At 36.5% G+C, this 23,874-nt stretch overlaps 1 protein-coding gene across 3 annotated transcripts in view; it reads left to right on the top strand.

Annotated features, from left to right (window-relative positions):
- CSDE1 (cold shock domain containing E1) overlaps nt 1-23,874 on the top strand; it is a 40,303-nt gene that overhangs the window by 12,118 nt on the left and 4,311 nt on the right. Inside the window, exons 3-17 of one of the 3 annotated variants that reach the window (XM_059138070.1) lie at nt 4,682-4,831; nt 6,455-6,653; nt 7,627-7,736; nt 8,136-8,228; nt 8,846-8,943; nt 11,658-11,739; nt 12,091-12,219; nt 12,328-12,453; nt 13,040-13,252; nt 15,065-15,205; nt 15,290-15,454; nt 18,493-18,600; nt 19,433-19,608; nt 20,185-20,297; nt 21,509-21,628. In XM_059138070.1, coding sequence (XP_058994053.1) covers nt 4,691-4,831; nt 6,455-6,653; nt 7,627-7,736; nt 8,136-8,228; nt 8,846-8,943; nt 11,658-11,739; nt 12,091-12,219; nt 12,328-12,453; nt 13,040-13,252; nt 15,065-15,205; nt 15,290-15,454; nt 18,493-18,600; nt 19,433-19,608; nt 20,185-20,297; nt 21,509-21,628 — 2,014 coding nt within the window. In that variant the 5' untranslated portion in view covers nt 4,682-4,690. Of the gene's footprint in view, nt 1-4,675; nt 4,832-6,454; nt 6,654-7,626; nt 7,737-8,135; nt 8,229-8,845; nt 8,944-11,657; nt 11,740-12,090; nt 12,220-12,327; nt 12,454-13,039; nt 13,253-15,064; nt 15,206-15,289; nt 15,455-18,492; nt 18,601-19,432; nt 19,609-20,184; nt 20,298-21,508; nt 21,629-23,874 lie in introns of those variants that run through there. The other 2 variants (XM_059138072.1, XM_059138071.1) reach the window with 2 other exon arrangements.

Here is a 23,874-nt window from a genome sequence, read left to right as displayed (position 1 = left end):
TTAAAAAATTGATTACAAAGCCTAATTTAAAATTACCTCTAAACTGGAATTGGAATTCCAGGTTAACCAACAAAGGAAATGTAGCGTTCAGTTAGCTTTTTCTTGAGGAACAAGAGCAGTTACAGAAGCACTAAATGGAGAAAACCTGATTTTACTGATTTGTTAAGAAATGATGTGGAGAATATTTTTACTGTACAGATTTACTGAAACTTAGGGCTATAGAATCAAACATAATCACTCCACGCTCTCTAAATGTTTGTCAGGGTACAATAAGAGTAGTAGTAAACTGCACATTAACGAGTAATTACTTGGAACATCTCCAAAACTGAATCGTTCAGAAAAACAGTTGCATTCAGAAAACTGAAAGGAGCAGTGGGAGTGAAGGGTAGATATGTTTAAAGAATACCAAGTCATTTTCTAAAACTGTCTTCAGGGCGCCTGGGTGGCTCAGTGGGTTAGGCCGCTGCCTTCGGCTCGGGTCATGATCTCAGGGTTCTGGGATCGAGTCCCGCATCGGGCTCTTTGCTCGGCAGGGAGCCTGCTTCCTCCTCTCTCTCTCTCTGCCTGCCTCTCTGCCTCCTTGTGATCCCTCTCTGTCAAATAAATAAATAAAATCTTTAAAAAAATAAATAAATAAAAAATAAAACTGTCTTCAAGTGAAATAGGCTACCTCTTCTAAACTAACTCCTTGTCAGTTAGCAGCCAAGCAGACTAGGTTAGGAAAAAGGCAGAAGAAACAACTCGGGTTTTGGATGAAGAGATTTCAGAACACAGAATTTTGATTCCTCCCCGCAGGAGAATTTGGAGACCCCTAAGGCTTCCACTTTACATTTGAGGAAACAATCCTAGTTAATGTGTGAGAAGCAGGACTAAAAGCCAGTCTTTTGATTCTAGTTCTGTTTCTTGGATCAAGTTTAAATTAGACCTCTGATTCTAATTCTTTTTTTAAAGAGTTGGGTTAACACTGTTAATGACTTGACTTTCCAATTTTAAAAATTAATACGTAGAAAAGAGTAGAAAGTTTAAACTTGTAAAGTTGGGGATTTTTGTCTGTTGTGCTCTCTATGTGAGCAGAGCCTAGAACAATGTTGATGTATTATAGGTACTAAGTGGTTACGAATGTGAAACACAGGGGCTTCTGGGAGACTCAGTCAAGGGGTTAACTCTTGATTTTGGCTCAGGTCATGATCTCAGGGTCCTGGAATCCAGCCCTGCATCGGGCTCTGAGCTCTGCGCGGAGTGTGTCCTTGTCTTTGCCGCCCTGCTTCCCCCCACGCTCGCTCTTGTGCTTGCTCTCACTCTCTCAAATAAGTCTTAAAAAGAATGTGAGTCATGGCATGAGTACTGGATTCTATCCGCATTTACCATTTTAAGACACCTTCCAAGTGTTTTCTTGAGAAGTCTGAGCATTAAATTAGATTTTTCTGGTCTTTCTTTTTTAAGTACATTTGAAATCACACTTGTATAGGTATCTCTCTCTCTCGTTTTCATATTATAGCATAAGCTTATTCATACATCCTTTCTAATGACTGCAGAGCATTTATATAAATTACTGTGACTTCTTGAACTAGCTTTAGACTAGATTCTTTCTAGGCACTTGTTACTAAAATATTTCTATGAATGCGTTTTTGCAAAGTGTTCACGTTTCAGACTGCTCCAGGATAGGTTTCCTGCATTGAAATTATTAAGGAAAACAACTCCACATCTTGATACATGTTGCTAAACTGCATTTCAGAAAGGTTATAACCAGTTTACCACCATAAAAATATTTGAGCATATTATTCTTAACCTACCTTCTCACAATTTTTAAATCTTTTATCTCTGGTAGTTTGATAATGACTAATTTGCTTTTTCAAAATTTTTTATTGACAGAGCTAAAGTTCTTGTGTTTTGTGTCTAATGTTTAATTATAGTCTTTAAGACTAACTTATTTGTCTTAATACTTTTAGTGTTAAGACAAATGAGTGCCTAATATGGGCCAGCAACTGTTTGTCTAGACTCTCAGGATTTAGCTTTGAACAAAAAGTCCTTGCCCATATAGACGATGTTTTTCCTATACTTCCATACCTGTGATTAAGTTTAACTTCTAAATTAGGTGCAGTAAGATACTAATATATAGCAGTTATAACAGTATTGTGAACATGTCTCTGGAAATAATCTTATATATTTATTTATTTGACAGAGACCTAGCGAGAGAGGAAACACAAGCAGGGGGAGTGGGAGGGGGAGAACGCTTCCTGCCGGTGGGGCTCTATCCCAGGACCCTGGGATAGTGACCCGAACCAAAGGCAGACACTTAACAACTGAGCCCCCCAGGCGCCCCTGGAAATACTTACAGTACTTGGCCTTGTTTTAATGATATGGGGTGATAAAATGCTTACATGAGGGGATGAAGTGATGAATGACGTAAGGATAGTGACGCAGTGTGACGCTACTGTTGACCTTCTGAGGATGTCAGGAGATAGCACCTGCTTCCAGACTGCTGTTGTGGGGAGGTGGGGGTTTAAAATTGCAGAAGGCAAAATTAGGAAAAGGGGTGACTATTACAGAGCTTACTGATTTCAGTTTCCTTAATAGTACACTGAGATATTTGCATTTGTTTTCCTTAAGTTTGAGTATAAAACTTGTCCTTTTCATTTAATCAAATATTGATCCTTTCCTTTGCAGTTTTTTTCTATTTCAAATCTAGAAAGTCTTCCTTCCAAAAAAATTTTTAATAGTATGTTTTTATTTGATGTTTGTTAGAGTATTTAACTCAGTCTGTCTTCAGTATATTTTTGTATGCTATAAGGTGAGCAAATAAGTTGAATTTTCCCACTATTTAAAAAAAGCCAAGTAACATTTATGCATTGGTCCTTTCCTTCCATCTTTTTGTGGGGGGGTCTTTATCTTAATTTATTATTAGGTTTCTGTTTTTGAGCCATGAACTTTTTTCATTGGACTTACACTTTTATGTAATTGGCAGTGTTTTTTTTAATGAACTTTTATTTTGTTTAATGGTGAAGTGTAGTGCTGGTAAAGAAAATTTTACAGTGCAATAGAATTGTAGTTTAATTTGAATTGTGAGGATTCTTTGAAGGGAAGGGTGTTAACATGTTGTTTTATCTAAAATTGAGTAATATGTTTTTCCTTAGAAAAAGAAGACCCCCCCCCCCCCCCATGGATGAAAGCTAGAGAAGGAAACTTCAGTCAGGAAAGATGCTAAGAGAAAGGAAAAGCCTTTTTCAGTTGTGTTTTGATGTTCATTTAGAGGTGAGGTGAGACTTAAAGAGCAATACAGCTTAAATTCCAGAACCTTCCTTGTAATTCTGTTTCATTTTCTCTTAGAAAAACAAGTGTCTTACCTCGTTGCTATAGGAATGTGTGGTAGGACTGGAGACTTGAGGTTTCTGTGGTTTCATGACCTGTGTGTTACAAATGCCCGTGTAGTGTTCTTACCTGTATGGTAATAAGAACTGTCATCCAAAGATGAGAGAAGCTCAGCTTGAAAGTCATGATCCAAGATAAATCTTGGGCTCAGAGTAGTCTTCTTCAGATTAATTTGATGAAATGGTTAATGTAATAGCATGTACAGTCAGTGTGTATGTGTGTATATACTTAGAGATCATGTGATTATGCTATGTAAAGTCTAGTGCTTACAAATAAGATAAAGATGAAATAAGCAATATTATAAAAATATTTTACTGTTAACAGTGCAGAAACTTTCCACTCTTACTAAAAATATTATGTCTAAATGCTTTTTAGGTGTTTAAAAACTTTCTGCCATCATAAATTATTATGTGGGGAACAATGTACGTGTAGTGTGTCTTATTGTTCCTAGTATGTCTGTACATAGTCTTGATATTAATGTTTTGGCAGACTTGTCAGATATTATTAAATGGTCATTTTATGTTATGATTTGGAGGTCAAAGAACTAGTACTAGGATGAGAAGTGTCAGATCCCATTTACTTTGCCTATGTTTTGCCTTGTTTAGCATGGTCTACCTAAGATTATTCTGCAGCAATCTTTTTCAACCATTTGTCTGTTTTTGAAGGCAGTTTAGTTAATCTAGATAGCTAAGTTTGTCCACTTAATTGGGCAAATATAAACTAATATGCTGAAAGTAAATGAGTGGGGGTTTCACTTACCACCCTCTTGTGTTCCTCACCCTTCCCTCAGAACACCTAATTAATGTGTATATATGTGATGTGATCTAACATACCAACTCAGTCCTCTTCTGCAAGTACATGATAAATATTTACAAAGCTTAATTTTATCTTTGGACAAAATAAATACGTAGTTGTAATATTTTCTTCCCATATCCCATTGGATTATCTTATGTGTACTCTGGGGAGACAAGTTGATTAAGAATTTTAGATTATTTGTAAAGTTGTGAGATGTTGAGAAGAAATTGGGCTGAACTGTGTCATTATAGCAACCACCAGAGAATACTGATGGCATTTTAAAAATTGTAAATGTTGTGGATTAGGGATTGTAAAAATAGGAAGTTTTAAAAATACATTTCAGCTTGACCTTTTAATATTAACGCCATAATTTCTTTCGTCAATAGAAATCTGATTGAATGAATTATATTTTGCTGAAGTGACCTGGTGAATCTGAAAAGATGAAGAAGTTGACTGTCATGTGTGTGTTAAATTGTTCTTGATCCATAGTTACAAACATTGTGCTATGTTATCACAGCTGTTGGAGATGGAGAATGCTTTTACTGTATCATCATCAGATCCTCATCCCCCTCCTGCAGCCCCTCCTTCACATTCTTTACCTTTATCTTCATCTTCTACCTCATCTGGGACTAAAAAACAAAAGAGGACCCCCACGTATCAGAGATCTGTAAGTCAGGAAAACTGTCATCTTAGCTTATTTTGCTTTGTGTTAAGAGCATGACTTAGGGCCACTCACTTCTGTTGAAATAACCTGCAAACTCACTTTCTAACCCCTAGGCATTTCCTTTATCTTTTAGTTTAGGGTCTTGCTACCCAGAGTGACTCCAGAAGTCTAAAGTGTTGCTGTCACCTTGGGAGCTTGGAGAATCTCAAACTCCTGCCCCCAATACCCTCAGTATTTTGTATTTTAACCAGATTGCCAGGTAGTTAAAGTTTGAGAAGCCCAGATCATAGAGGTAGGCCTTCTTAGTTTGAATCCTCTACCGTTTGACTTTGACAAGTCATTTAACCTTTCTGGGTCTGTTACCTCATTAGTAAGGTGGTGATAATACTACTTTCTAATGGGCTTTGTAAAAATTAAATAAGTTAATAAGTGGTAAACACAGCAATGTCTAGCACGAAAGAACTAGAACTTCAGCACCTACTTGTTGGATGACTTTGATTTGCATGATTTGGCCATCTTATGCACTGTTTCACTACTCATTCTTGGGTTTAGTGTTCTCCAATTTGTCATTTTTTTTTTCCCTAATGAAAGATATTTTTATTAATAATGCCAACATCACACTTAGGATGCTTTTTAATAAGTCAAATTTTCAGTGAAAGGGTCTAAAACTAGTAAAGATGTGGATATGTTGCTGTTATAGACCTGACCTTTGCTAGGGATTTTGTCCTCTTTAATTCATCACTTATATTAATAAAATAATTTGTTTTTATAGTGTCTCTCAAGGCAAAATGTGATAGTATTTGATGATGTAAACAGGTTCCATTGCATTGTACGTAAATAGCTCTTTTCACTAAAGATGTTTTCTTTGCTTTATATGATCATAGAAGCAAATGGCAGTATTTAGAGATTTCATCAGCACCTGAAATGGATGAAAAGATTTCTTTAAATATACCTGTGAAATGATTAAACATTTTTAGATTTGAAGAGCTTTTGTTTTCTTGGAGTTTTGTTTTAGAAAAATCCTGTTTTCCAACTCACTGTTTTGGCTCGTTTTCCATTGGAGAATCTAAGTATGCATTTATTTTCTGATATTTTCTAGTTTGAAATAAGTATTTCATACCAAGTTTCTTTTGTTTTCATCTCTACTAATTTAAATAATTGCTTTTGGATGCATGGCGTAACAAATAGTATTCAGGTTTCTATTTAAGTTTCAAAGTCGATTTTAATTTCTTAAGGAAGTGTTCTGGTAGTTTGGGTTTCCATCCCTTGGATATCCATTACCCTGCTTCTGAAATTACTGTTTTAGTCATTTAAAGTTAACATAAAAGAAGCTTTTACTTAATGTAGCTGCTCTGCCTTAACACTGAACTCCAGAAATCCTATTTGCTGGTAAGTGAAAATTCTACCATAAATTAGGGAAGTTCCCTGAAATAAGTGAGATTATTTCTTCTGAAATGTTTTATAGCTGAACTAATATTTCAGTAATAAAAGTCCATAAATTTCCCTTTATCTACTTTATTTTCTTTACGTTTTTCCATTAAAAATTTAGTGGTTTGTTCATCAGACCTTAGTATGCTATGAAGATAATGTACAGATCTGAGTATATTCTTTTTCTTTTTAAAACAGATGAGCTTTGATCCAAACCTTCTCCATAACAATGGACACAATGGGTACCCTAATGGTACTTCAGCAGCACTGCGTGAAACTGGGGTTATTGAAAAACTGCTAACCTCTTACGGATTTATTCAGTGTTCAGAACGTCAAGCTAGACTTTTCTTCCACTGTTCACAGTATAATGGCAACCTGCAGGACTTAAAAGTAGGAGGTAATCTGTCACTGATTATCCTTTTTAAAATAACTCATCACACATTTCTGTTGCATAATCAACTTGCTTATGACAGTATTACAGTTTTGGCCTTTTAATTGTCCCAATTACAGATGTGTGTCTGTGTAAACCAGCAGAATCTTGATTTCTGTTGTGGTGTCTTTGGGGGAGATGAAAGACTCATTGACTTAAAGATAGCTTTGAATTTTTTTTTTTAATACTTGGAAGATCTAATTATTTTTCTCCACGTTTATGACTAGAGTTATATATTGGATTTTAAACCAATGGAAATACTAAACTTGCAATGTTAGTTTTAACTATTTTATTGGGTCATATATTTGGTAGTACCTGAAAAAAAAAAAAACAGAATGTCACTACTTGGACTGTTCATCTTGGTTTACACAATAAAAATCACTTTTACATATGAAAATATATAACTTAGTAGAAGACTGAAATTATAAGGTCTCAGTGTGTGTTTTTTAAAATATCTTTGGGGGAAAGTCAGAACAATAGTTAACATGAGTATTTGCATACTGAATACTTTAACCCTACAAGAGCATTATTTTGGTTAATCCTTATTTTGTGTATGAGGAAACCTGAGAAGCTTAAGAAAAAAGAAAACTTGCATGATTTGCAGTATACATAAATACTGTGAAGATTAAGACTAAGATAGGAATATCTTAGTCTAAAGCAGTAGTTCTGGAGCATTAGTATGTATGAGAATAAACTGGAAGGCTTGTTTAAACATAAATTGCTGTACTTGGTGCATAGAGTTTGTCTTTGAGTAGATGTGGAGTGGGGCCCAGGAATTTGCATTTCGCTAAGCTCCCAGGTAATGCTGCTATTACTGGTCCAAGAAGCACACTTTGAGAAGTCACCAGTGTACAGCAACTCAAATGCAAAGTTTGGCTTGAAAGTGAGATACCATTTTGTCAAAGTTAGTCCAACAAATACAATACTTACTTTATTTTAGATGATGTTGAATTTGAAGTATCATCTGACCGGCGGACTGGGAAACCCATTGCTGTTAAACTGGTGAAGATAAAACCAGAAATCCTCCCTGAAGAACGAATGAATGGACAAGTTAGTGGCTTTGATGCTTTGTGTTTTCTTAGGGCCCTGCATTTGGATATCTTTCACATTAGAAAAGGAAGATTCTCCCCATCTCCTCAGTTTGCACGCAAGAGAGCTATAGTATATAAAGATTATTTTAAAATTCTATCAGAAGCACTGGCATTTCTTGACCTGAAATATAAAATATGGTCAAGATTCAATTTGGGTTTTTACATATAACCCTAAGTCTATACTTACAGTCAGTTTGTGTACTGTAAGTTTGAAACTTGGCAGCATGACATCCTCTTGTGGATCATATTAAAATGCATCCCTATGTATAGTATAGAGGATATTAAAATTCAGTTAATATTGCACAGTGCTGCTCCTGAAATGATTAGCAATGGAAATTTTTTTTTTTTTGACTGGTAGGTTGTGTGCGCTGTTCCTCACAACTTAGAGAGTAAATCTCCAGCTGCCCCGGGTCAGAGTCCAACAGGGAGTGTATGCTACGAACGTAATGGGGTAAACTTGTGTATTTTTCTTAAACCTTTGCCTGATCCACCATGTGATCTATAAGCGTACTTTAAAATTCAAAATAGAAAACGTAAGCTGCAGTTGATAAATTCAGTTTTAAATTTGGTTTCTAAGAGACTTCGAGTGCGGCATAATCAAAAATTTTAAAAAGAAAAAATCCTTAGGACTTCCAAGTGTCTTAGCTTGCCCAAGTGTGACCTTAGTTAGAATATTAAGGTAAAATGTTCCTTTTACTTGCTTTTTTGGGGGTTGTGGGAGGGGATCTTTTTTCTGGTTCTTTTTAAGCACTAACTCCATCTTTTTGTTTGGAATGCCTTATATAAAAATTGTTTTTTTTGAAATGTAACTACAGTCTCTGGGCAAATGCTTCCACGTGTGTAAGCTTTTTGAAGTTGGATTGCTGCTCAGCTGTGGACTCGCAGAAGTCATCAGCATCATGGAGGGGAAGTGTGTGTTTATATGACTAAAACGATGTACTTGTTATAAAGCATTTTTAAGAAATTTGGCTTAAAATGCCAGCTTAAGAGGTATTTAACGAAGTAAATCGCAGTATACAGAGAACATGCATCCTGCCAATATAGTAATAATAACTTATTAATTCACAGGAAGTGTTTTATCTGACATACACCCCTGAAGATGTCGAAGGGAATGTTCAGCTGGAAACTGGAGATAAAATAAACTTTGTAATTGATAACAATAAACAGTAAGTTCTTTTATTCCACCTAAGTTGGGGTTTTTTGTTTTGTTTCTTTTGTCTACCCCCTCCAATAAGAAGAAGAAATCTGAAATGAGTTAAAAACTCAACATGTAAATGTGGATAATTTTAATGATTTTCATGATCTTTTAAACTTCATTAAGAATTTTAGGGTCTGGGGCGCCTGGGTGGCTCAGTGGGTTAAGCCACTACCTTCAGCTCAGGTCATGATCTCAGGGTCCGGGGATCAAGTCCCGCATCAGGCTCTCTGCTCAGCAGGGGGCCTGCTTCCCTTCCTCTCTCTCTGCCTGCCTCTCTGCCTGCTTGTGCTCTCTCTCTGTCAAATAAATAAATAAAATCTTTAAAAAAAAAAAAAAGAATTTTAGGGTCTGTTCTATGATGGGCACTGTGTGGATGTCAAAAATAGGAATATAATTAAAATATGGTCGAGTTTTTAAGGAGCTGTTTGACAAGTTAGTGAAAGTTTTGCAAAAGCAGTAGTGTGGGAGAGAAGTTTTAAGGGAAGGGTGAGGGTGTAAAAGTCACTAGGGAGATTGCGGGGGTGTGGGAGCATTCTGTGTAGAAGTATAATTTTGAGGAAATGGCCAAAAATTTGAGTTGATTGAACTGACTGGATGATGGGAAGATGAAGTGAGCTTTATCCTGTAGTCCTAGAATTCTTTGAAGGATTTTAAGTTGGGGGGTGGGAGCCAGGATGGAGGTGTGATCAATTTAGGTCATTGTAAGTCATGGAGGTGGTAGACATGGAGAGTAGTGGTACTCTAGAGGCAGTGACATAAGAGTTAATATGCAAGATGAGGATCTAATACACTAACAAGGATAGGCCAGTGGTGATCAGGTGGAGAAGTCAGGCCACACTGCGAAGATAAAACCACGTTTTGTGATTGATTAGGTGGAGGTGTATGTGGGAATTACTGAGAGGGGAATCCCAAATGACACTTATCTGGCTACTGGGCAGATGATGATATTATTAACCAGACTAAGAAGATATAAAAAAAAACTGTTAGTGTGGGAGAAAAATTCTGCTTATTTTGGCATTTTGAATTTGAGGTGTCTGGGTATATCTAGGTGAAGCTACTGAACATGTAGTTGTATGTGTAAGTCTAAAACAAGCTAGTACTAGGATATACAGCTGTGAAATTCATCAGCATAAGCAGTTTAAGGGAAGTGTAGTTAAGAAAGCCTAGGGATAGTTATTTTTAAAAGAGTACAGAAGGAAGTTAAAGTAGGAAGTTGAAAAAAATGCTAGGAATGTACTTTCCAACAGCACAGAGAAAGCAAAGACCCAAGAGCATGTGCAGAATTAACTATCCCTGAACCTTATTTCTTATAAGACTTTAGTCTTCATTTTTAAGGAATCAGATTGAGGGGCTTCTGGATGGCTCAGTTGGTTAAGTGTTGGACTCTTGATTTCCACTCAGGTCATGATCTCCAGGTCGTGGGATATGGGCCCATATTGGGCTCTGTGTGGCTCAGCCGGGAGCCTACTCCCCTCTCTTTCCTCTTCCCCCACCTTGCATGTGCTCTTCTGTGCTCTCTCTTTAAAATAAATCTTTAAAAAATAGAAGGAATCAAATTGAGTTGGTGTTATATTAATAGTTGTAGTCTAAGGGCCTCGATGTGATCTCGTGAAGTACGGGGATAGGGCTTGAGTTTAAAGTGGAGCCAGGGAAAGGGTTTTATTTAACCTTTATTAAATTTCTATGTGTGCCAAGCACTTGCACTGAATACTTTAAGTATAGTTGTTAATCCTGAGAACAGCTTTACCTGATGTGTTCCATCTGTAAAACTGAGGTATGTTCTCACTTGCCTGAAGTCATAACAGTCTTGAAATAGCAGATATTTGAACCCCAGTCTGGTTCTAAAGCCTTTCCACTGTAGTAAGTTGCAAATTTTTCCAGTGCCTTCATTATTCTGTTGATTTTTGAAATAAAAAGCACAGTTGGGTTATAGTTTGTCCATGAAAAATTAAGGCAAGTACCTGCTTAGTCTGCAGCTTTTCGTAAAACAACTCTACCAACAGTTTGTACCATCTTTGAGAAGAAGTCAGATTCATACTGCTGCTGCTCAAAGATGGGGACAGAATAATATGTGGTCCTTAATTTGTTTTCAGTGAAGGTGAATGTCATTTTTAAAAGTGTAGCAGATTTCTTCCTTAATCACTGCATTTACTCAGCTTTCTTTTATGGCTTTTAATCAGAAATGATTGATGGGATAGCTACTAAATTCAGCACGTCGGAAATAGGGACCGTCTCTTACTCATCTCTGTATCTATCCCAGTACCTTTGTTTGTAGCATATATAATACCTACTCAAATGTTTATCCAAGAAATTATCTTCCTAAAATTTCAGATTCTCCATCTTTTGTTGCGTTCAACTTGTGACTTCATTTCTTTTGTTGGAATAGGAAAGCATTGAGTGTCCATGATATTCTTTTAAGAATCTAAGAGAAAAATGATTCATATGTGTGTGTGTCTAATTTGGAAGGATAGGGAGTTTGAGCAAAAGTCCTTTGCATATGAAGCCATATGAAAAGGATCATGTGCTGTAAACTACATTTGCTCTTCATGTTGACATAAAAATTCTTGAGACCTCAGAAAATTAGTTTGTTTCTCTGAACTTATGTCTAACCAAACCAATGCATTTTTCACCCCCTCTTTGGTTCCCCCCCTCCCCAACCCCACCCAATTACTCCCTTTCTAGTACTGGTGCTGTAAGTGCTCGTAACATTATGCTGTTGAAAAAGAAACAAGCCCGCTGTCAGGGAGTAGTTTGTGCCATGAAGGTAAGTGTCATCAAATACAAGAAACTTGAGGGTTTTTGCTTTTACTACTTTTAGTCTGTACTTCATACCCAGGCAAGCCTTTTGTTTTTGTTTTTTTCTCTTAATCTTCCCTTTAAAAATATTTTCACTGTTAATATCAGAAGTAATCTCTTAAAATTCCTTGGTTACTAATTCATTTTGTTCTTTAAGATTGATACTGTTAGTAGTAGACCTAACCAAATATTTTGTTTCTGATACAGTATAATTTTATGAAAAGATTGCTTATTGAATGCAAATTGTAATCATAAATATGGCACTTCATAGTACCTAATGTTCCTATTATTTTTTTGGGTTTTGCTTGTTTGTCTTTAGGAGGCGTTTGGCTTTATTGAAAGAGGTGATATTGTAAAAGAGATATTCTTTCACTATAGTGAATTTAAGGGTGACTTAGAAACCTTACAGCCTGGAGATGACGTGGAATTCACAATCAAGGACAGAAATGTAAGATAGTTGACTGGCTTGATCTTTGGCCTTTTAAGATCGAAAATGAATTACATTTTTAGGAAACACTTAAAATTATATGACTCCCCCCCCCCCTTTGTGATTTAGGGTAAAGAAGTCGCAACTGATGTCAGACTATTGCCTCAAGGAACAGTCATTTTTGAAGATATCAGCATTGAACATTTTGAAGGAACTGTAACCAAAGTAATCCCAAAAGTACCCAGTAAAAACCAGGTAAGGAGTCTTTTTCAAGAGAGTTTTCTTTTATCTCATGAGTAGTAGAAAAATTTGGTATACAGAAATTTTAATTAATGTAATTTTATGATGTTGAACAATTGACTATTTCTTGATATATATAATTAAGCTAAATGAGAAACCAGTGATTATATATATGTTTTAGTTTTTACTGGTTTATAAGGAGAAAGGGACAAAACTGTTGGTTAAATTGGGGGAAAACCAGTTTGGGTGTGCATTTATTGGGGTTCTCTCCGAGGGCACACCCTCCTCCCCCCATTTGTTTCATTTGTGTGGGAGGTAAGGTGAGGAGAGGACACTGGTGGTGTCATTGCTGAAGAAATGTGAAACATTAAAGACTTAAAATTTTTTTTCTTAAATATCTCTGTCATTTTATGATTTTATGATTGTATTATGTGACCGTAGAACACAGAGCTTTCAAATTGGACTTGTTATCAACATCGTTTTTCCCTGTAGGGAACTGTTTATTATAAATAACATGGGTTTGCTGTGTGTTCTTCTTGTTTGACTTAGAACTAGAAAGGATGAGAAATCTCCAGCTAAAATAGTTTTTCCTTCTCATCAGAATGACCCATTGCCAGGACGCATCAAAGTTGATTTTGTGATTCCTAAAGAACTTCCCTTTGGAGACAAAGATACAAAATCCAAGGTGACCCTGCTGGAAGGCGACCATGTTAGGTTTAATATTTCAACAGACCGACGTGATAAGTTAGAACGAGCAACCAACATAGAAGTTCTATCAAACACATTTCAGTTCACTAATGAAGCCAGAGAGATGGTACGTGTTGGATATTGTTTGATACTTGTATTCAGTATGGGGCCAATATTATATTTGAATTTGTAATGCTGTATTGAGAAGTTTTTAAGGTAATGATAACATTGGGCAGTTACCTTAGTGATTAAGAACACAGATCTTTGAGTCAGTCTAGGTTTGATACCTAACCCTGCCAGTTATCTTGGAGTAGATGTGAAAAAGTTTTAGAAAGTGTGTACAGGATGATTTCTTAGATCTTTAGAGAATCACTGATTCTCTGGACCTTAAACAGAAAGATTGAGAAAAATCAGATCAATTGTAGAAAGTAAATTTTCCCAAACTGTTCCATAAAATGTTTAGTAAACACTAAATAAAGTTAAATAGGTTTTGGGTTTTTTTGGGCTTTGCAGATTCTTTTTAGTGGATATAAATCCAGGAATGACATGTACCAGAATTGTTTCCCAAACATATTTTATGGGCTTGCTTTTCATAAATTAACTTTCTCAGATGTAATACATTGTTTTGTTGAGGGTTATAACATGTGGTATATCTCATGCTGTTAGTAGAACTGGGTCCATTTACTGGAAATTTAAATTCCTTGGGACTTCTAACCTTTACCTTTGGAGATCTGATCTTATTTGACATTTGCAGTGTGCTTTTAACTTTAAAAATTTTGAGAACCAAAGGAATGTGTTTTTAAGAACCTCGCAGGTAGCATCTATTTTGCTTGACAGTGTGAACTGCACTGTAGAGTACTGTGGCTGCCATTAAGATTTAGCAAGGATTAAAAAAAAAAAAAAAGAAATTAAAGAAAATGGGGCATCTGGGTGGCTCAGTGGGTTAAAGCCTCTGCCTTCGGCTCAGATCATGATCTCAGGGTCCTGGGATCGAGCCCCGCATCGGGCTCTCTGCTCAGCGGGGATCCTGCTTCCCCCTCTCTCTCTGCCTGCCTCTCTGCCTACTTGTGATCTCTGTCTGTCAAATAAATAAATAAAAATCTTAAAAAAAAAAAAAAATAAGATTTAGCAAGGATTAAATGTCAGAATATTATTTATGCTACATTCAGAACTGGTTATAGAATAGTCATCAGTAATAATGTAAATAAACATGCAATATATAAGTCATTGGTAGGTTAATAATAATTGTTGCAATAAACATTTGAATACCTGCCATGTGCCAGTTAACTCTGGATATAATGCTACCACAGAGCTGATAATTTAGTAAGATGGGGGGAAAAATAAGGAAAGGATTTCCTGTATTTTATTTATTCTTCAGACCTAAATTTTAAGCCTCTCTTGTGCCTAAACCCAAATAAAATTTTTTAAGGTAGAGACTAAAAAATTGCTTTTAATTGACTTTGGAAGTTCTTGGAATATTAGTGTATAGATTTTTATAAATTCCCAGATTCATCATAAAGCTTGGGACTTATTTGGAGTCTTTGATTCTACCACTTAATTAGCTGGGTGCTTTGGACAAACTGCTTAACCTCCCTCAGCCTCAATTTCCTCATCTTGCAAAACGGGGTAATAATACTAAGTTCACAGATTTGAGAATTAAAAGGAATACATTGTGTGCCTGTTCACATTCAAATGTTTGTAATTTTTCCTATGCATACTGGCCAAGGATTAGCATCTCACACATTGCTTAAAGGTTAATTTACTAAAAGACTGAAAAGCAGTGAGTTTTTATTTAAATGGAGAAATTAAAATGTAGATACAGAATTTGAGTCATTAATACAGATAATTCCTAATGAATTCAGCTTGATGCTTCCAAAGTTGAATATTGTTTTCTTGGCAAGCTTCACAGCCAGTGAAAATATTATTGTCTGGATTTCAGGGTGTAATTGCTGCCATGAGAGACGGTTTTGGTTTCATCAAGTGTGTGGATCGTGATGCTCGTATGTTCTTCCACTTCAGTGAAATTCTGGATGGGAACCAGCTCCATATTGCAGATGAAGTAGAGTTTACTGTGGTTCCTGTGAGTAGTTTTTGAGCAAAGAATGGAATGGCTTCTTGGTGCTTCATTTTTCAGTTTAAAGTTACTTTTGTTTTTCACTTGTAGGATATGCTCTCTGCCCAAAGAAATCATGCTATTAGGATTAAAAAGCTTCCCAAGGGCACGGTTTCATTCCACTCCCATTCAGATCATCGTTTTCTGGGCACTGTAGAAAAAGAAGCCACTTTCTCCAACCCTAAAACCACTAGCCCAAATAAAGGCAAAGAAAAGGTAAGTTTTACATAATCAAAATGATTTGTGTAGCTTTTTTATTTTTTAAAGATTTATTTATTTTAGAGAGAAGTGCACAGTGGGGTGAAAGGGGCTGAGGGAGAGAGAAAAAGCAGACTCTAAATTGAGCATTGCACATGGAACCCGATTCGGGGCTTGATCTCACGACCCTGAGATCATGACCTGAGCTGAAATCAGGTGTCGGATGCTTGACTGACTAAGCCACGCCGGCACCTCCATGTATGTAGATCTGTATTAGTCTTCGGCTTCAAGGAAACCTCTGTCCACACAATAATGGAGTTAAGTATTATCTCTTTTGGAATTCTCTAATATTAATGGTGGTGAACTAATCTAAAAGTTTTCTGATCTCAGCACTATTGACTTTTGTGTGGGAGTGGGTTGCTCTTGAGTACATTGTTGGATACTTTGCAGCATCCCTGGCCTTTTCCAGTAGAGACCAGTATCTTCCCTCTCTCCCTCTGTGACAGCCAAAAGTGTTTCCAGATACTGCCAGACGTCCTAGAATCACTCCTGGTTGAGAAACACTCATGTAAAATGACAGTACTTGTCTTCCAAGGCAGTTTAAAACTTCGACATTTGGGTAGACTCATTTCACACATTTGAACTCCCATTTATTGACTAGTTCACTGAATAGAAATATAAAACTGTCTAGTCTAACATGGCTTTTGCTCTCAAATAAGTAATAAATTGAGAGTGTACAGAAGCAGGTAATTCATGCAAAATATAAAATGTTGCCCAAAAATGTCAGTAAGAGTGCTATGGTGAAAATGAATTCTAAACTCGGGGGGAGAGGGGAGGCGGGAGTTGCTGGGATGGTTTCACTAAGGCACTGGCATTTAATAGGTAGAGATAACTGAGGAAAGGACATTCCTTACAGAATAGAGGCCAGATGAGAAAAATTCCGTTCCTTAAGAAAGCACTAAGTATTAAATAGGAAGACAGGGTTTTTCTTTGATGGGGCCAAATAGGGGAAATAAGAGTGAAAAATCAGAATTCAGAAAGATTGAGAAGGTTTGATTGCTACTCTGAAGAATTTAGACATTGTTCTGTACTCAGTAGATTTCTTTTGGAAAGTGTCATTTCAGGAAGAAATGGCAATAGTATGAACCCTAGATGGGGGTATGGAGAAAGGCAAAAGATCAAGAGGCTTGATAGGAAATTTAGATAGTTGTTGAACCAGGGGACAGAGATCATGGATGTAGAGAAGAGAGAAGGTGATACAATTTAAAAAAAAAAAAAAAAAAAAAAAAAACTAGGAGCCTGTAAGAGTGGAATAGCATCTTCCCCTTTTTTTTTTTTTTTTCAAAGAGCACAGGGGAGGAGTAGGGAGGAGGAGTGTCTAGACTCCCTGTTCAGCAGGGAGCCCAGTGTTCTGCTTGATCCAAGGACTCTGGGATCTTGACCTGAGCTGAAAGCAGATGCTTAACTGACTTAGCCATCCAGGCACCCCAAGACTAGATTAGCATCTTGTTTTACCTTTTTTTTTTTATAGTTTAGGAAATCACTTCACCTCTGAGCTTAAGTTTTTAAACAACAACAAAAAAATCAGTCTCCTATTTCGCTGAAAAAGCTTTCACAGGGCCTAGCCCATAGTAGGAATTTCACAAGTGCTTCTGTTAAAAATAATAAAAACAAAAGAAAACCAATGGGGCTTATTTTTAATGGTTTTTAGGTCTTAGAATGTCCAGCTTCCCAGATGGCTCTGGCAAAGCTGACTTGATCAAGACAGCCTTTGTATGAGAAATTTCCTGCCCTTCTATTATTCTTTTCTTCTTGGCCAATACTGGACCCTAGTGAGTCCTTCTGTCATTGGGCTTATTTATAACAGAGTATTACACTTGTTTATGAATCTGCGTTCTCTACTAAACTGGGTTCTTTGAGAGCAGGGATTGTCTTATCTCTATTTCCTATACTTGCTGTAGAGTATGGTGTCAGGTGATGGCTAGATATCGAGGTTAATGGACTATAGTTGAGAGCAAAATCAAATGCTGAGATTCTGAGTGTGGTTGACTTCAGAAGAATCAGTGTAAGACCTGATTTCGCTGACCACCACCTTCATTTAACCAAAGTCAGATACTTAGCATCATTTTGTGCTGGCTGTATAACCTTGGTCAAGTTTATTTTAACTTCCTAAAACTTTCCTAATAGAGGTCAGAGTAACTTTTGAAGATGGTTTTATCATAACATTAAATTTGGTAATAAAAGTGCCTAACATAATATCTGATATAATTTAAATGTTCAATATGATTACATAGTAGTTGTACAAGGAATATGAATGGTAAAAGAGTAGAAATTAACTGGTTTTGAATATTAATAGTTGGTAATGTATTCTGGAGCTTAGGAAAGGAGAGATGTGGGCAGTAATCCCCATAGGAATGATATTTGAAACCATAGGAGCAGTATAACTTACATAGTTGCTCTACAGTGTCGTTTACTGTGTGATTCTATGTCACATATCCGAAATTTCATAAGACTTTTGAAGAGCGAATCTTTCTAGTATTCATTTAAGTGTGACTGTGGAAACATTGGTATAATTGCCTGAATATCACATGCTCTGAACTGCGCTAGATCCTATATCAAATTAAATTCTTGTTCATTAGTTAAATTAATTTCATACAAAACACTACAGGGTACTATGGGAGATTCAAAGTAGGTGATAGAAAAGCTTCTTTACCCTACAGAATTTCCACTTTGCTAAAAAGTCATGCTTAGTTTAATTTTTGACGGTCTATGTGAAGTATGAAGTAAGCATGTGGTAAATTTTCAATAAGCTTTTCCTCCTCAACAAAAAAATCAAGTTCTTGAGACTAAAAAGATAGCAGATTGAGTTGGTCTTAGATTAAGGTAAGACCCCCTTTTATTCATAAGAAAAATCTATTACTGTTAGGGAACCCTAGAATAGGATATTTCTATAGTTGTGCGAATTCTGTAGCTCAAAGGTCTGTAAAAACTAGCTGCTTATTGCCTTTTAGTTCTTGATACTTTTCTTTTCTTTTCTTTTTTTTTTTTTTTTTTAGGAGGCTGAGGATGGTGTTATTGCTTATGATGATTGTGGGGTGAAATTGACTATTGCTTTTCAAGCCAAGGATGTGGAAGGATCTACTTCTCCTCAAATAGGAGATAAGGCAAGATAATTCTGCTGATTTGAGAGCAGGGTTAAAGATTGTCATCTTAATCATAAGTCTTGTACAATGGTTTCTTTTTTTTTTTTTTTTTTTTTTTTTTTTTTTTTAAATATTTTATTTATTTACTTGAGAGAGAGACAGTGAGAGAGAACATGAACGAGGAGAAGGTCAGAGAGAGAAGCAGACTCCCCATGGAGCTGGGAGTCTGATGCGGGACTCGATCCCGGGACTCCAGGATCATGACCTGAGCCGAAGGCAGTCGTCCAACCAACTGAGCCACCCAGGCGTCCCCAATGGTTTCTTTTGAATTTTATCAAGTTTTGCTAAAACTGCTTTGTGCTTATAAGGTTAATATAGGAACATCTTCCCATTTAAAAGTGGCTTACTCCATTAAAACAGGGTCTGGAAAGCCCTTGTTAAAGCTTTTTGAGGAGTATTTAAAACACTAGCTAAGATATGCCTAAATCAATTAACTTAGATAAAAGTAATAATATTACAAGCTAAAACAGCCACCAAAATACTAGCAAAGTAAAATCACACTAAAGATTTTTTATTGCTTTGCATTTTTCTTGTACTTACAATGTCTGGTTTTCTGATAGCCCTGCTTTAGAGAAATTGAGACTCTATAAGGAATAAATATACACTGGAGAGCAAAACTTGATCCCTGATGAAAAATGGAATGAGACATAGAAGTGTTAGTTTTGGTGAAAATGTATTTAACACAAAGGATATTTAGAGTGGAAAGCGTGGTCTAGGGGAAGTTACAGGACCTGAGGTAAAGAGCTTGATGTCGAAAAGACATGGTATTAATGAGTGTCCTTATTTTTCACAGGTTGAATTTAGTATTAGTGACAAACAGAGACCTGGACAACAGATTGCAACTTGTGTGCGACTTTTAGGTCGTAATTCCAACTCCAAGAGGCTCTTGGGTTATGTGGCAACTCTGAAGGATAATTTTGGATTTATTGAAACAGCCAATCATGATAAGGAAATCTTTTTCCATTATAGGTGAGGAATGCCTTATAGAACTTACAGCTTACTATCCATTCTCTGGGAGTCCAAAATACTTAGTATTGGGTAATTATATATTTTTTTAATTCCAAATCTCATATTGGTAAAATTATGGCAATATATAAACAAAAGTTACATATTGTATAGAGAATATGTGGCCAAGAGATAAAGGCCTGTACCTGCTTTGAACATTGGATAGGAACTTTCCTGCATCAGTGAAAGAATACTGTTTCATATGTTGTTGCCAGATTAATTATACGTTTGATTTGGCGTTCTAATACAGCATAGTGTTAGTTAAGGGTGTGGACTCTTAGCCGGTTCAGATTTAAACCCAGACTCTGCCACCTAATTAACCTCCTGGTATCTTAGTTTCATTGTCTTAAAACTGGGGATAATGGTGACCTCTTAATGGGTTGTTTCTGAGGATTAAATGAGTCAGTGCCTATAATGCGCTTAATACAGTATCCAGCATAAGTAAGCACACCATGAATGTTGTTATATAAGAAATAAAATTTATTTGCTACTGTTGATATTTGTGGTGATTGTTTATTCACATGTTTCCTTTCTTCCCAGTGAGTTCTCTGGTGATGTTGATAGCTTGGAACTGGGGGACATGGTCGAGTACAGCTTGTCCAAAGGCAAAGGCAACAAAGTCAGTGCAGAAAAAGTGAACAAAACACACTCAGGTAATGAACTATGATTTCTACTTGTTCATTCTGCTTTTGGTGTGAAAACAGGAGTAGGTAGGATGCAAGAGAGAGCAAAAACCCATTCATTCTAGATTAGTGGTGTCCCAGGTATGATCCAGCCGCATCACCTGGCTACTTACTTACTAGAAATCATAAGTTCTCAACCCTACCCCATAAATACTAAAGTCAGGATGGACAATCTGTTCTAACAAATCCTTTAGATAATTCCTATGTATACTCGAATTTGAGAACCACTAGATAGATGGTTTAGGTCATTTGCTATATGCTTATTTTCAATTTAATATCGGTTTCTTAAAAAATAATTCTAAGATTAAAAAAACTCCTAGGGATGGGGAGAGAGGCCTTCCTCTAGGAGACTGTTTTGGAAAAGAATGAGTCAATTAGGTAAAATAATGGGAATTTAAGGAAATTGTTGCTATTTGGATCTCTAACTTTTAAAAAACCTATACTTTTTGGCTTTCATCTCAGTTTCCCAAGTAACACTTCTTGGTAAGACCTAGAGAAAGGACAGCCGTAAATGTTCATTTCAACTTAGTAAATATCTAAGTGCATGCTGTGTTTTAGGTACTGGGGATATAGCAGTGAAGAAATCAGACAAATCCTTGCCTTTGTTGAGTTTATTTTTTAATTTGTCTGTAGTCACAGCAAATGATGAGTATTGTATGTAGTATATTCAGAAATATAGTAATATATGTTATTAAGATTAAAGTAAAGAGGGGCCGGGCCTGGGTGGCTCAGTTGGTGAAACCTCTGCCTTCAGCTCAGGTCATTATTCCAGGGTCCTGGGATTGAGTCCTGTACCAGGCTCCCTGTGGGTCAGAGCCTGTTTCTCCCTCTGCCCACCCTCTTCTCTCTCTCTCATTAAAAAAAAAAAATAAAAAATAAAGATTAAAATAAAGGGAAATGTGTTAAGTGTTGGGGTTGCCATTTTAGAGACAGGGGAAGGTACCCCCTAAAAGTAATACTTGGTCACCTAGAAAAGATGAAGAAAATAAGACATGGTTTAAATATAAGTACTTGTTAATTTCTTAAATTAACTTTCTCTGTTTTATGGTAGTTTAGAAATATTTCAAGAATAGCAGACAGTCAACCTACTGTTAACATTTGTTGCAATGATTTTAGCTTCTTTTAATCTAGAATGAGTTGAAATTGTTGAGTAAGAAGTAGAACATGCTTTTGTTTTGTAGTGAATGGCATTACTGAGGAAGCTGATCCCACCATCTACTCTGGTAAAGTCATTCGCCCCTTGAGGAGTGTTGATCCAACACAGACTGAGTACCAAGGAATGATTGAGATTGTGGAGGAAGGTAAAACTTTTAAAAAACCTATACTTTGTCAGATACGTTGGGGGTGGTGCAGTTCTTTTTGGATTCCTTAAAAACTGAAACTAAGGAAAAGGGATTCTTGTCTCTCGGCCAAAGCGCTGCATTTTCATTTTTGGCTTTTTTCTCCACACCTTCAGTAATTCTCTCAGTTCTGGTACCATTCCTTATCCCTAGGAATTAGCACCAAAATGACAACTTTGGGGGTACCTAGGTGGCTCTGGTCATGAGTTCAAGCCCCGAGTCGGGCTCCACTCTCAGTGTGGAGTCTGCTTGAGCTTCTCTCTCCTCCCAGTCCCACTCATGTGCGTGTACACGCACATGTGCGCTCAAATACATCTTTTAAAAAAAAAAGACTACTTTGTACATAAAATAAGTTTGCAATAGGGGTGGTAGTAGGAACCAATGGATGATTAGTATAGCTAAATTACATAATGATGGGGTTGGTGAGAGGGTTTGAATTTCCGACCAAAGATAATAGCTTGGTTCACAAAGAGAAAAAATATTGTGTCATATAAGTGTCAAAGAGCCCGAAGTGGGGAAGAACAGGTCGTTTGAGAGAAAGAAATGAACCTTGATAACATGTTCCTTTTACCATATGAGGTCTTTAGGAGTTTGTTTTACACAGAACCTCAAAACACCCATTTCCCACCTACCCACCTCAAAAACCCTCCAAATAGGAATAGATTTTATAGCAAATCACTCTTACTTGAATCACTCCTTTTGTTAATTTGGGTCTAATTCATATTAATTTAAAATAAACTTTGTTCTGCTTTCCCACCTTTACTTGTGGTTAAATACACTGTTTAAAAAAAAAAAAAAATCACTCAGTATAGATCTGGCTTTTTACAAATCAGTATTTTAAACCAATGCCATGATACCATACTCCTAAAAGGGCTGTGGGGGCTAGGCAACTTATTAAATTGTCCTTCTTCCTCCTCTGTAAATGCCACTTATTTTGTGTTCCAGTCCCCAATCCATTTATTCTTCACCACTGGCTCTAGATACAGTCCAAAGCAAGGATTTTATGGAAGAGGAAACTTTCCTGAAATCTATAAGCCTAGAGGTTTTTGAGACTAGACCGGTCACATTTTCCCACTTGTTGATGAGAACAGTTCTTTTGTTCAGGAATAAAAAACTTTGTATAAGACTGTGGACTTTGAAGTAGGGCAAGCCTGGATCTGAAAACCAGCTCTTGTACTTCCTAGCTATAGAATCTTAGACACATTACTTAAATCTTTCCTAGCTCAGTTTCTTCATCTTTGAAATGAAGATAACTTCAATCTAAGGTTCTGGAAATACTAAATATGAATCTATAAGTGTTTAATAAATGGTAGTTAGTATTAACACAGCTATATCACACCAGGTATCTCTAATCCTACATGACTTACCTGTTGGATGTGTATCCCAAAATTTGTGGTTCCTGTATGTTGTGGTTTTTTTTTTTTCTAATTATTTTATAACTTTTTTTAAAAGATTTTATTTATTTATTTGACAGAGATCACAAGAAGGTAGAGAGGCAGGCAGAGAAGGTGGGGGGGAAGCAGGATTGCTGCTGAGCAGAGAGCCCAGTGCGGGGCTCGATCCCAAGACCCCAGGATCATGACCTGAGCTAAAAGGCAGAGGCTTAACCCGCTGAGCCACCCAGACGCCCCAGGGTTCCTATATGTTTGAGAAGACAACCTTCACTTACCCTATAATCATCAAGAGAATTATTAAAAACATTTCCAATTCTGAAGCTTCCTCTTCCACCTGATGGTTTTCTTCTCTTCATTTTTGTTGATTCAGTGGCTTTACCATCCTGGTGAACTGATAAGCAGCTGAACCTTTGGCATGGTTTTTATCCAGCCTGCACTGACCTACAGCCAACATTTTTTATTTACTCTTTTAATTTTTATTATTTATTTATTTGTTCGTTTATTTTTAAGTAGGCTCCGTAAGTGCCATGGGGCACAACGCAGGGCTTGAACTCAAGTCGCTGAGATCGAGAGTCAAACGCTTAATCAACTTAACCCCCAGGGCACCCCAGCCAACTTTTTCCTCTAAGGAAGAGCTCTACAAAACTATGGTGGCTTGTTTCTGTAAAGAAAGGTGTCTTGAAACACATTAATTTATATATTGTCTTTGGTTGCTTTCTCACGGCAACAGCAAAGTTGTGTAGTTATGACAAGCGCAGGATGACCTGCGACCCTAAAATGTTTACTGTTTTTTAAGAAAAAGTGTGCTGACCT

The sequence above is a fragment of the Mustela lutreola genome, chromosome 10 (genome assembly GCF_030435805.1).
Source record: "Mustela lutreola isolate mMusLut2 chromosome 10, mMusLut2.pri, whole genome shotgun sequence".
NCBI classification, from domain to species: domain Eukaryota; kingdom Metazoa; phylum Chordata; class Mammalia; order Carnivora; family Mustelidae; genus Mustela; species Mustela lutreola.
The sequence above is the reverse complement of the archived record's forward strand: the minus strand, read 5'-3'. Positions and strand labels throughout refer to the sequence as shown.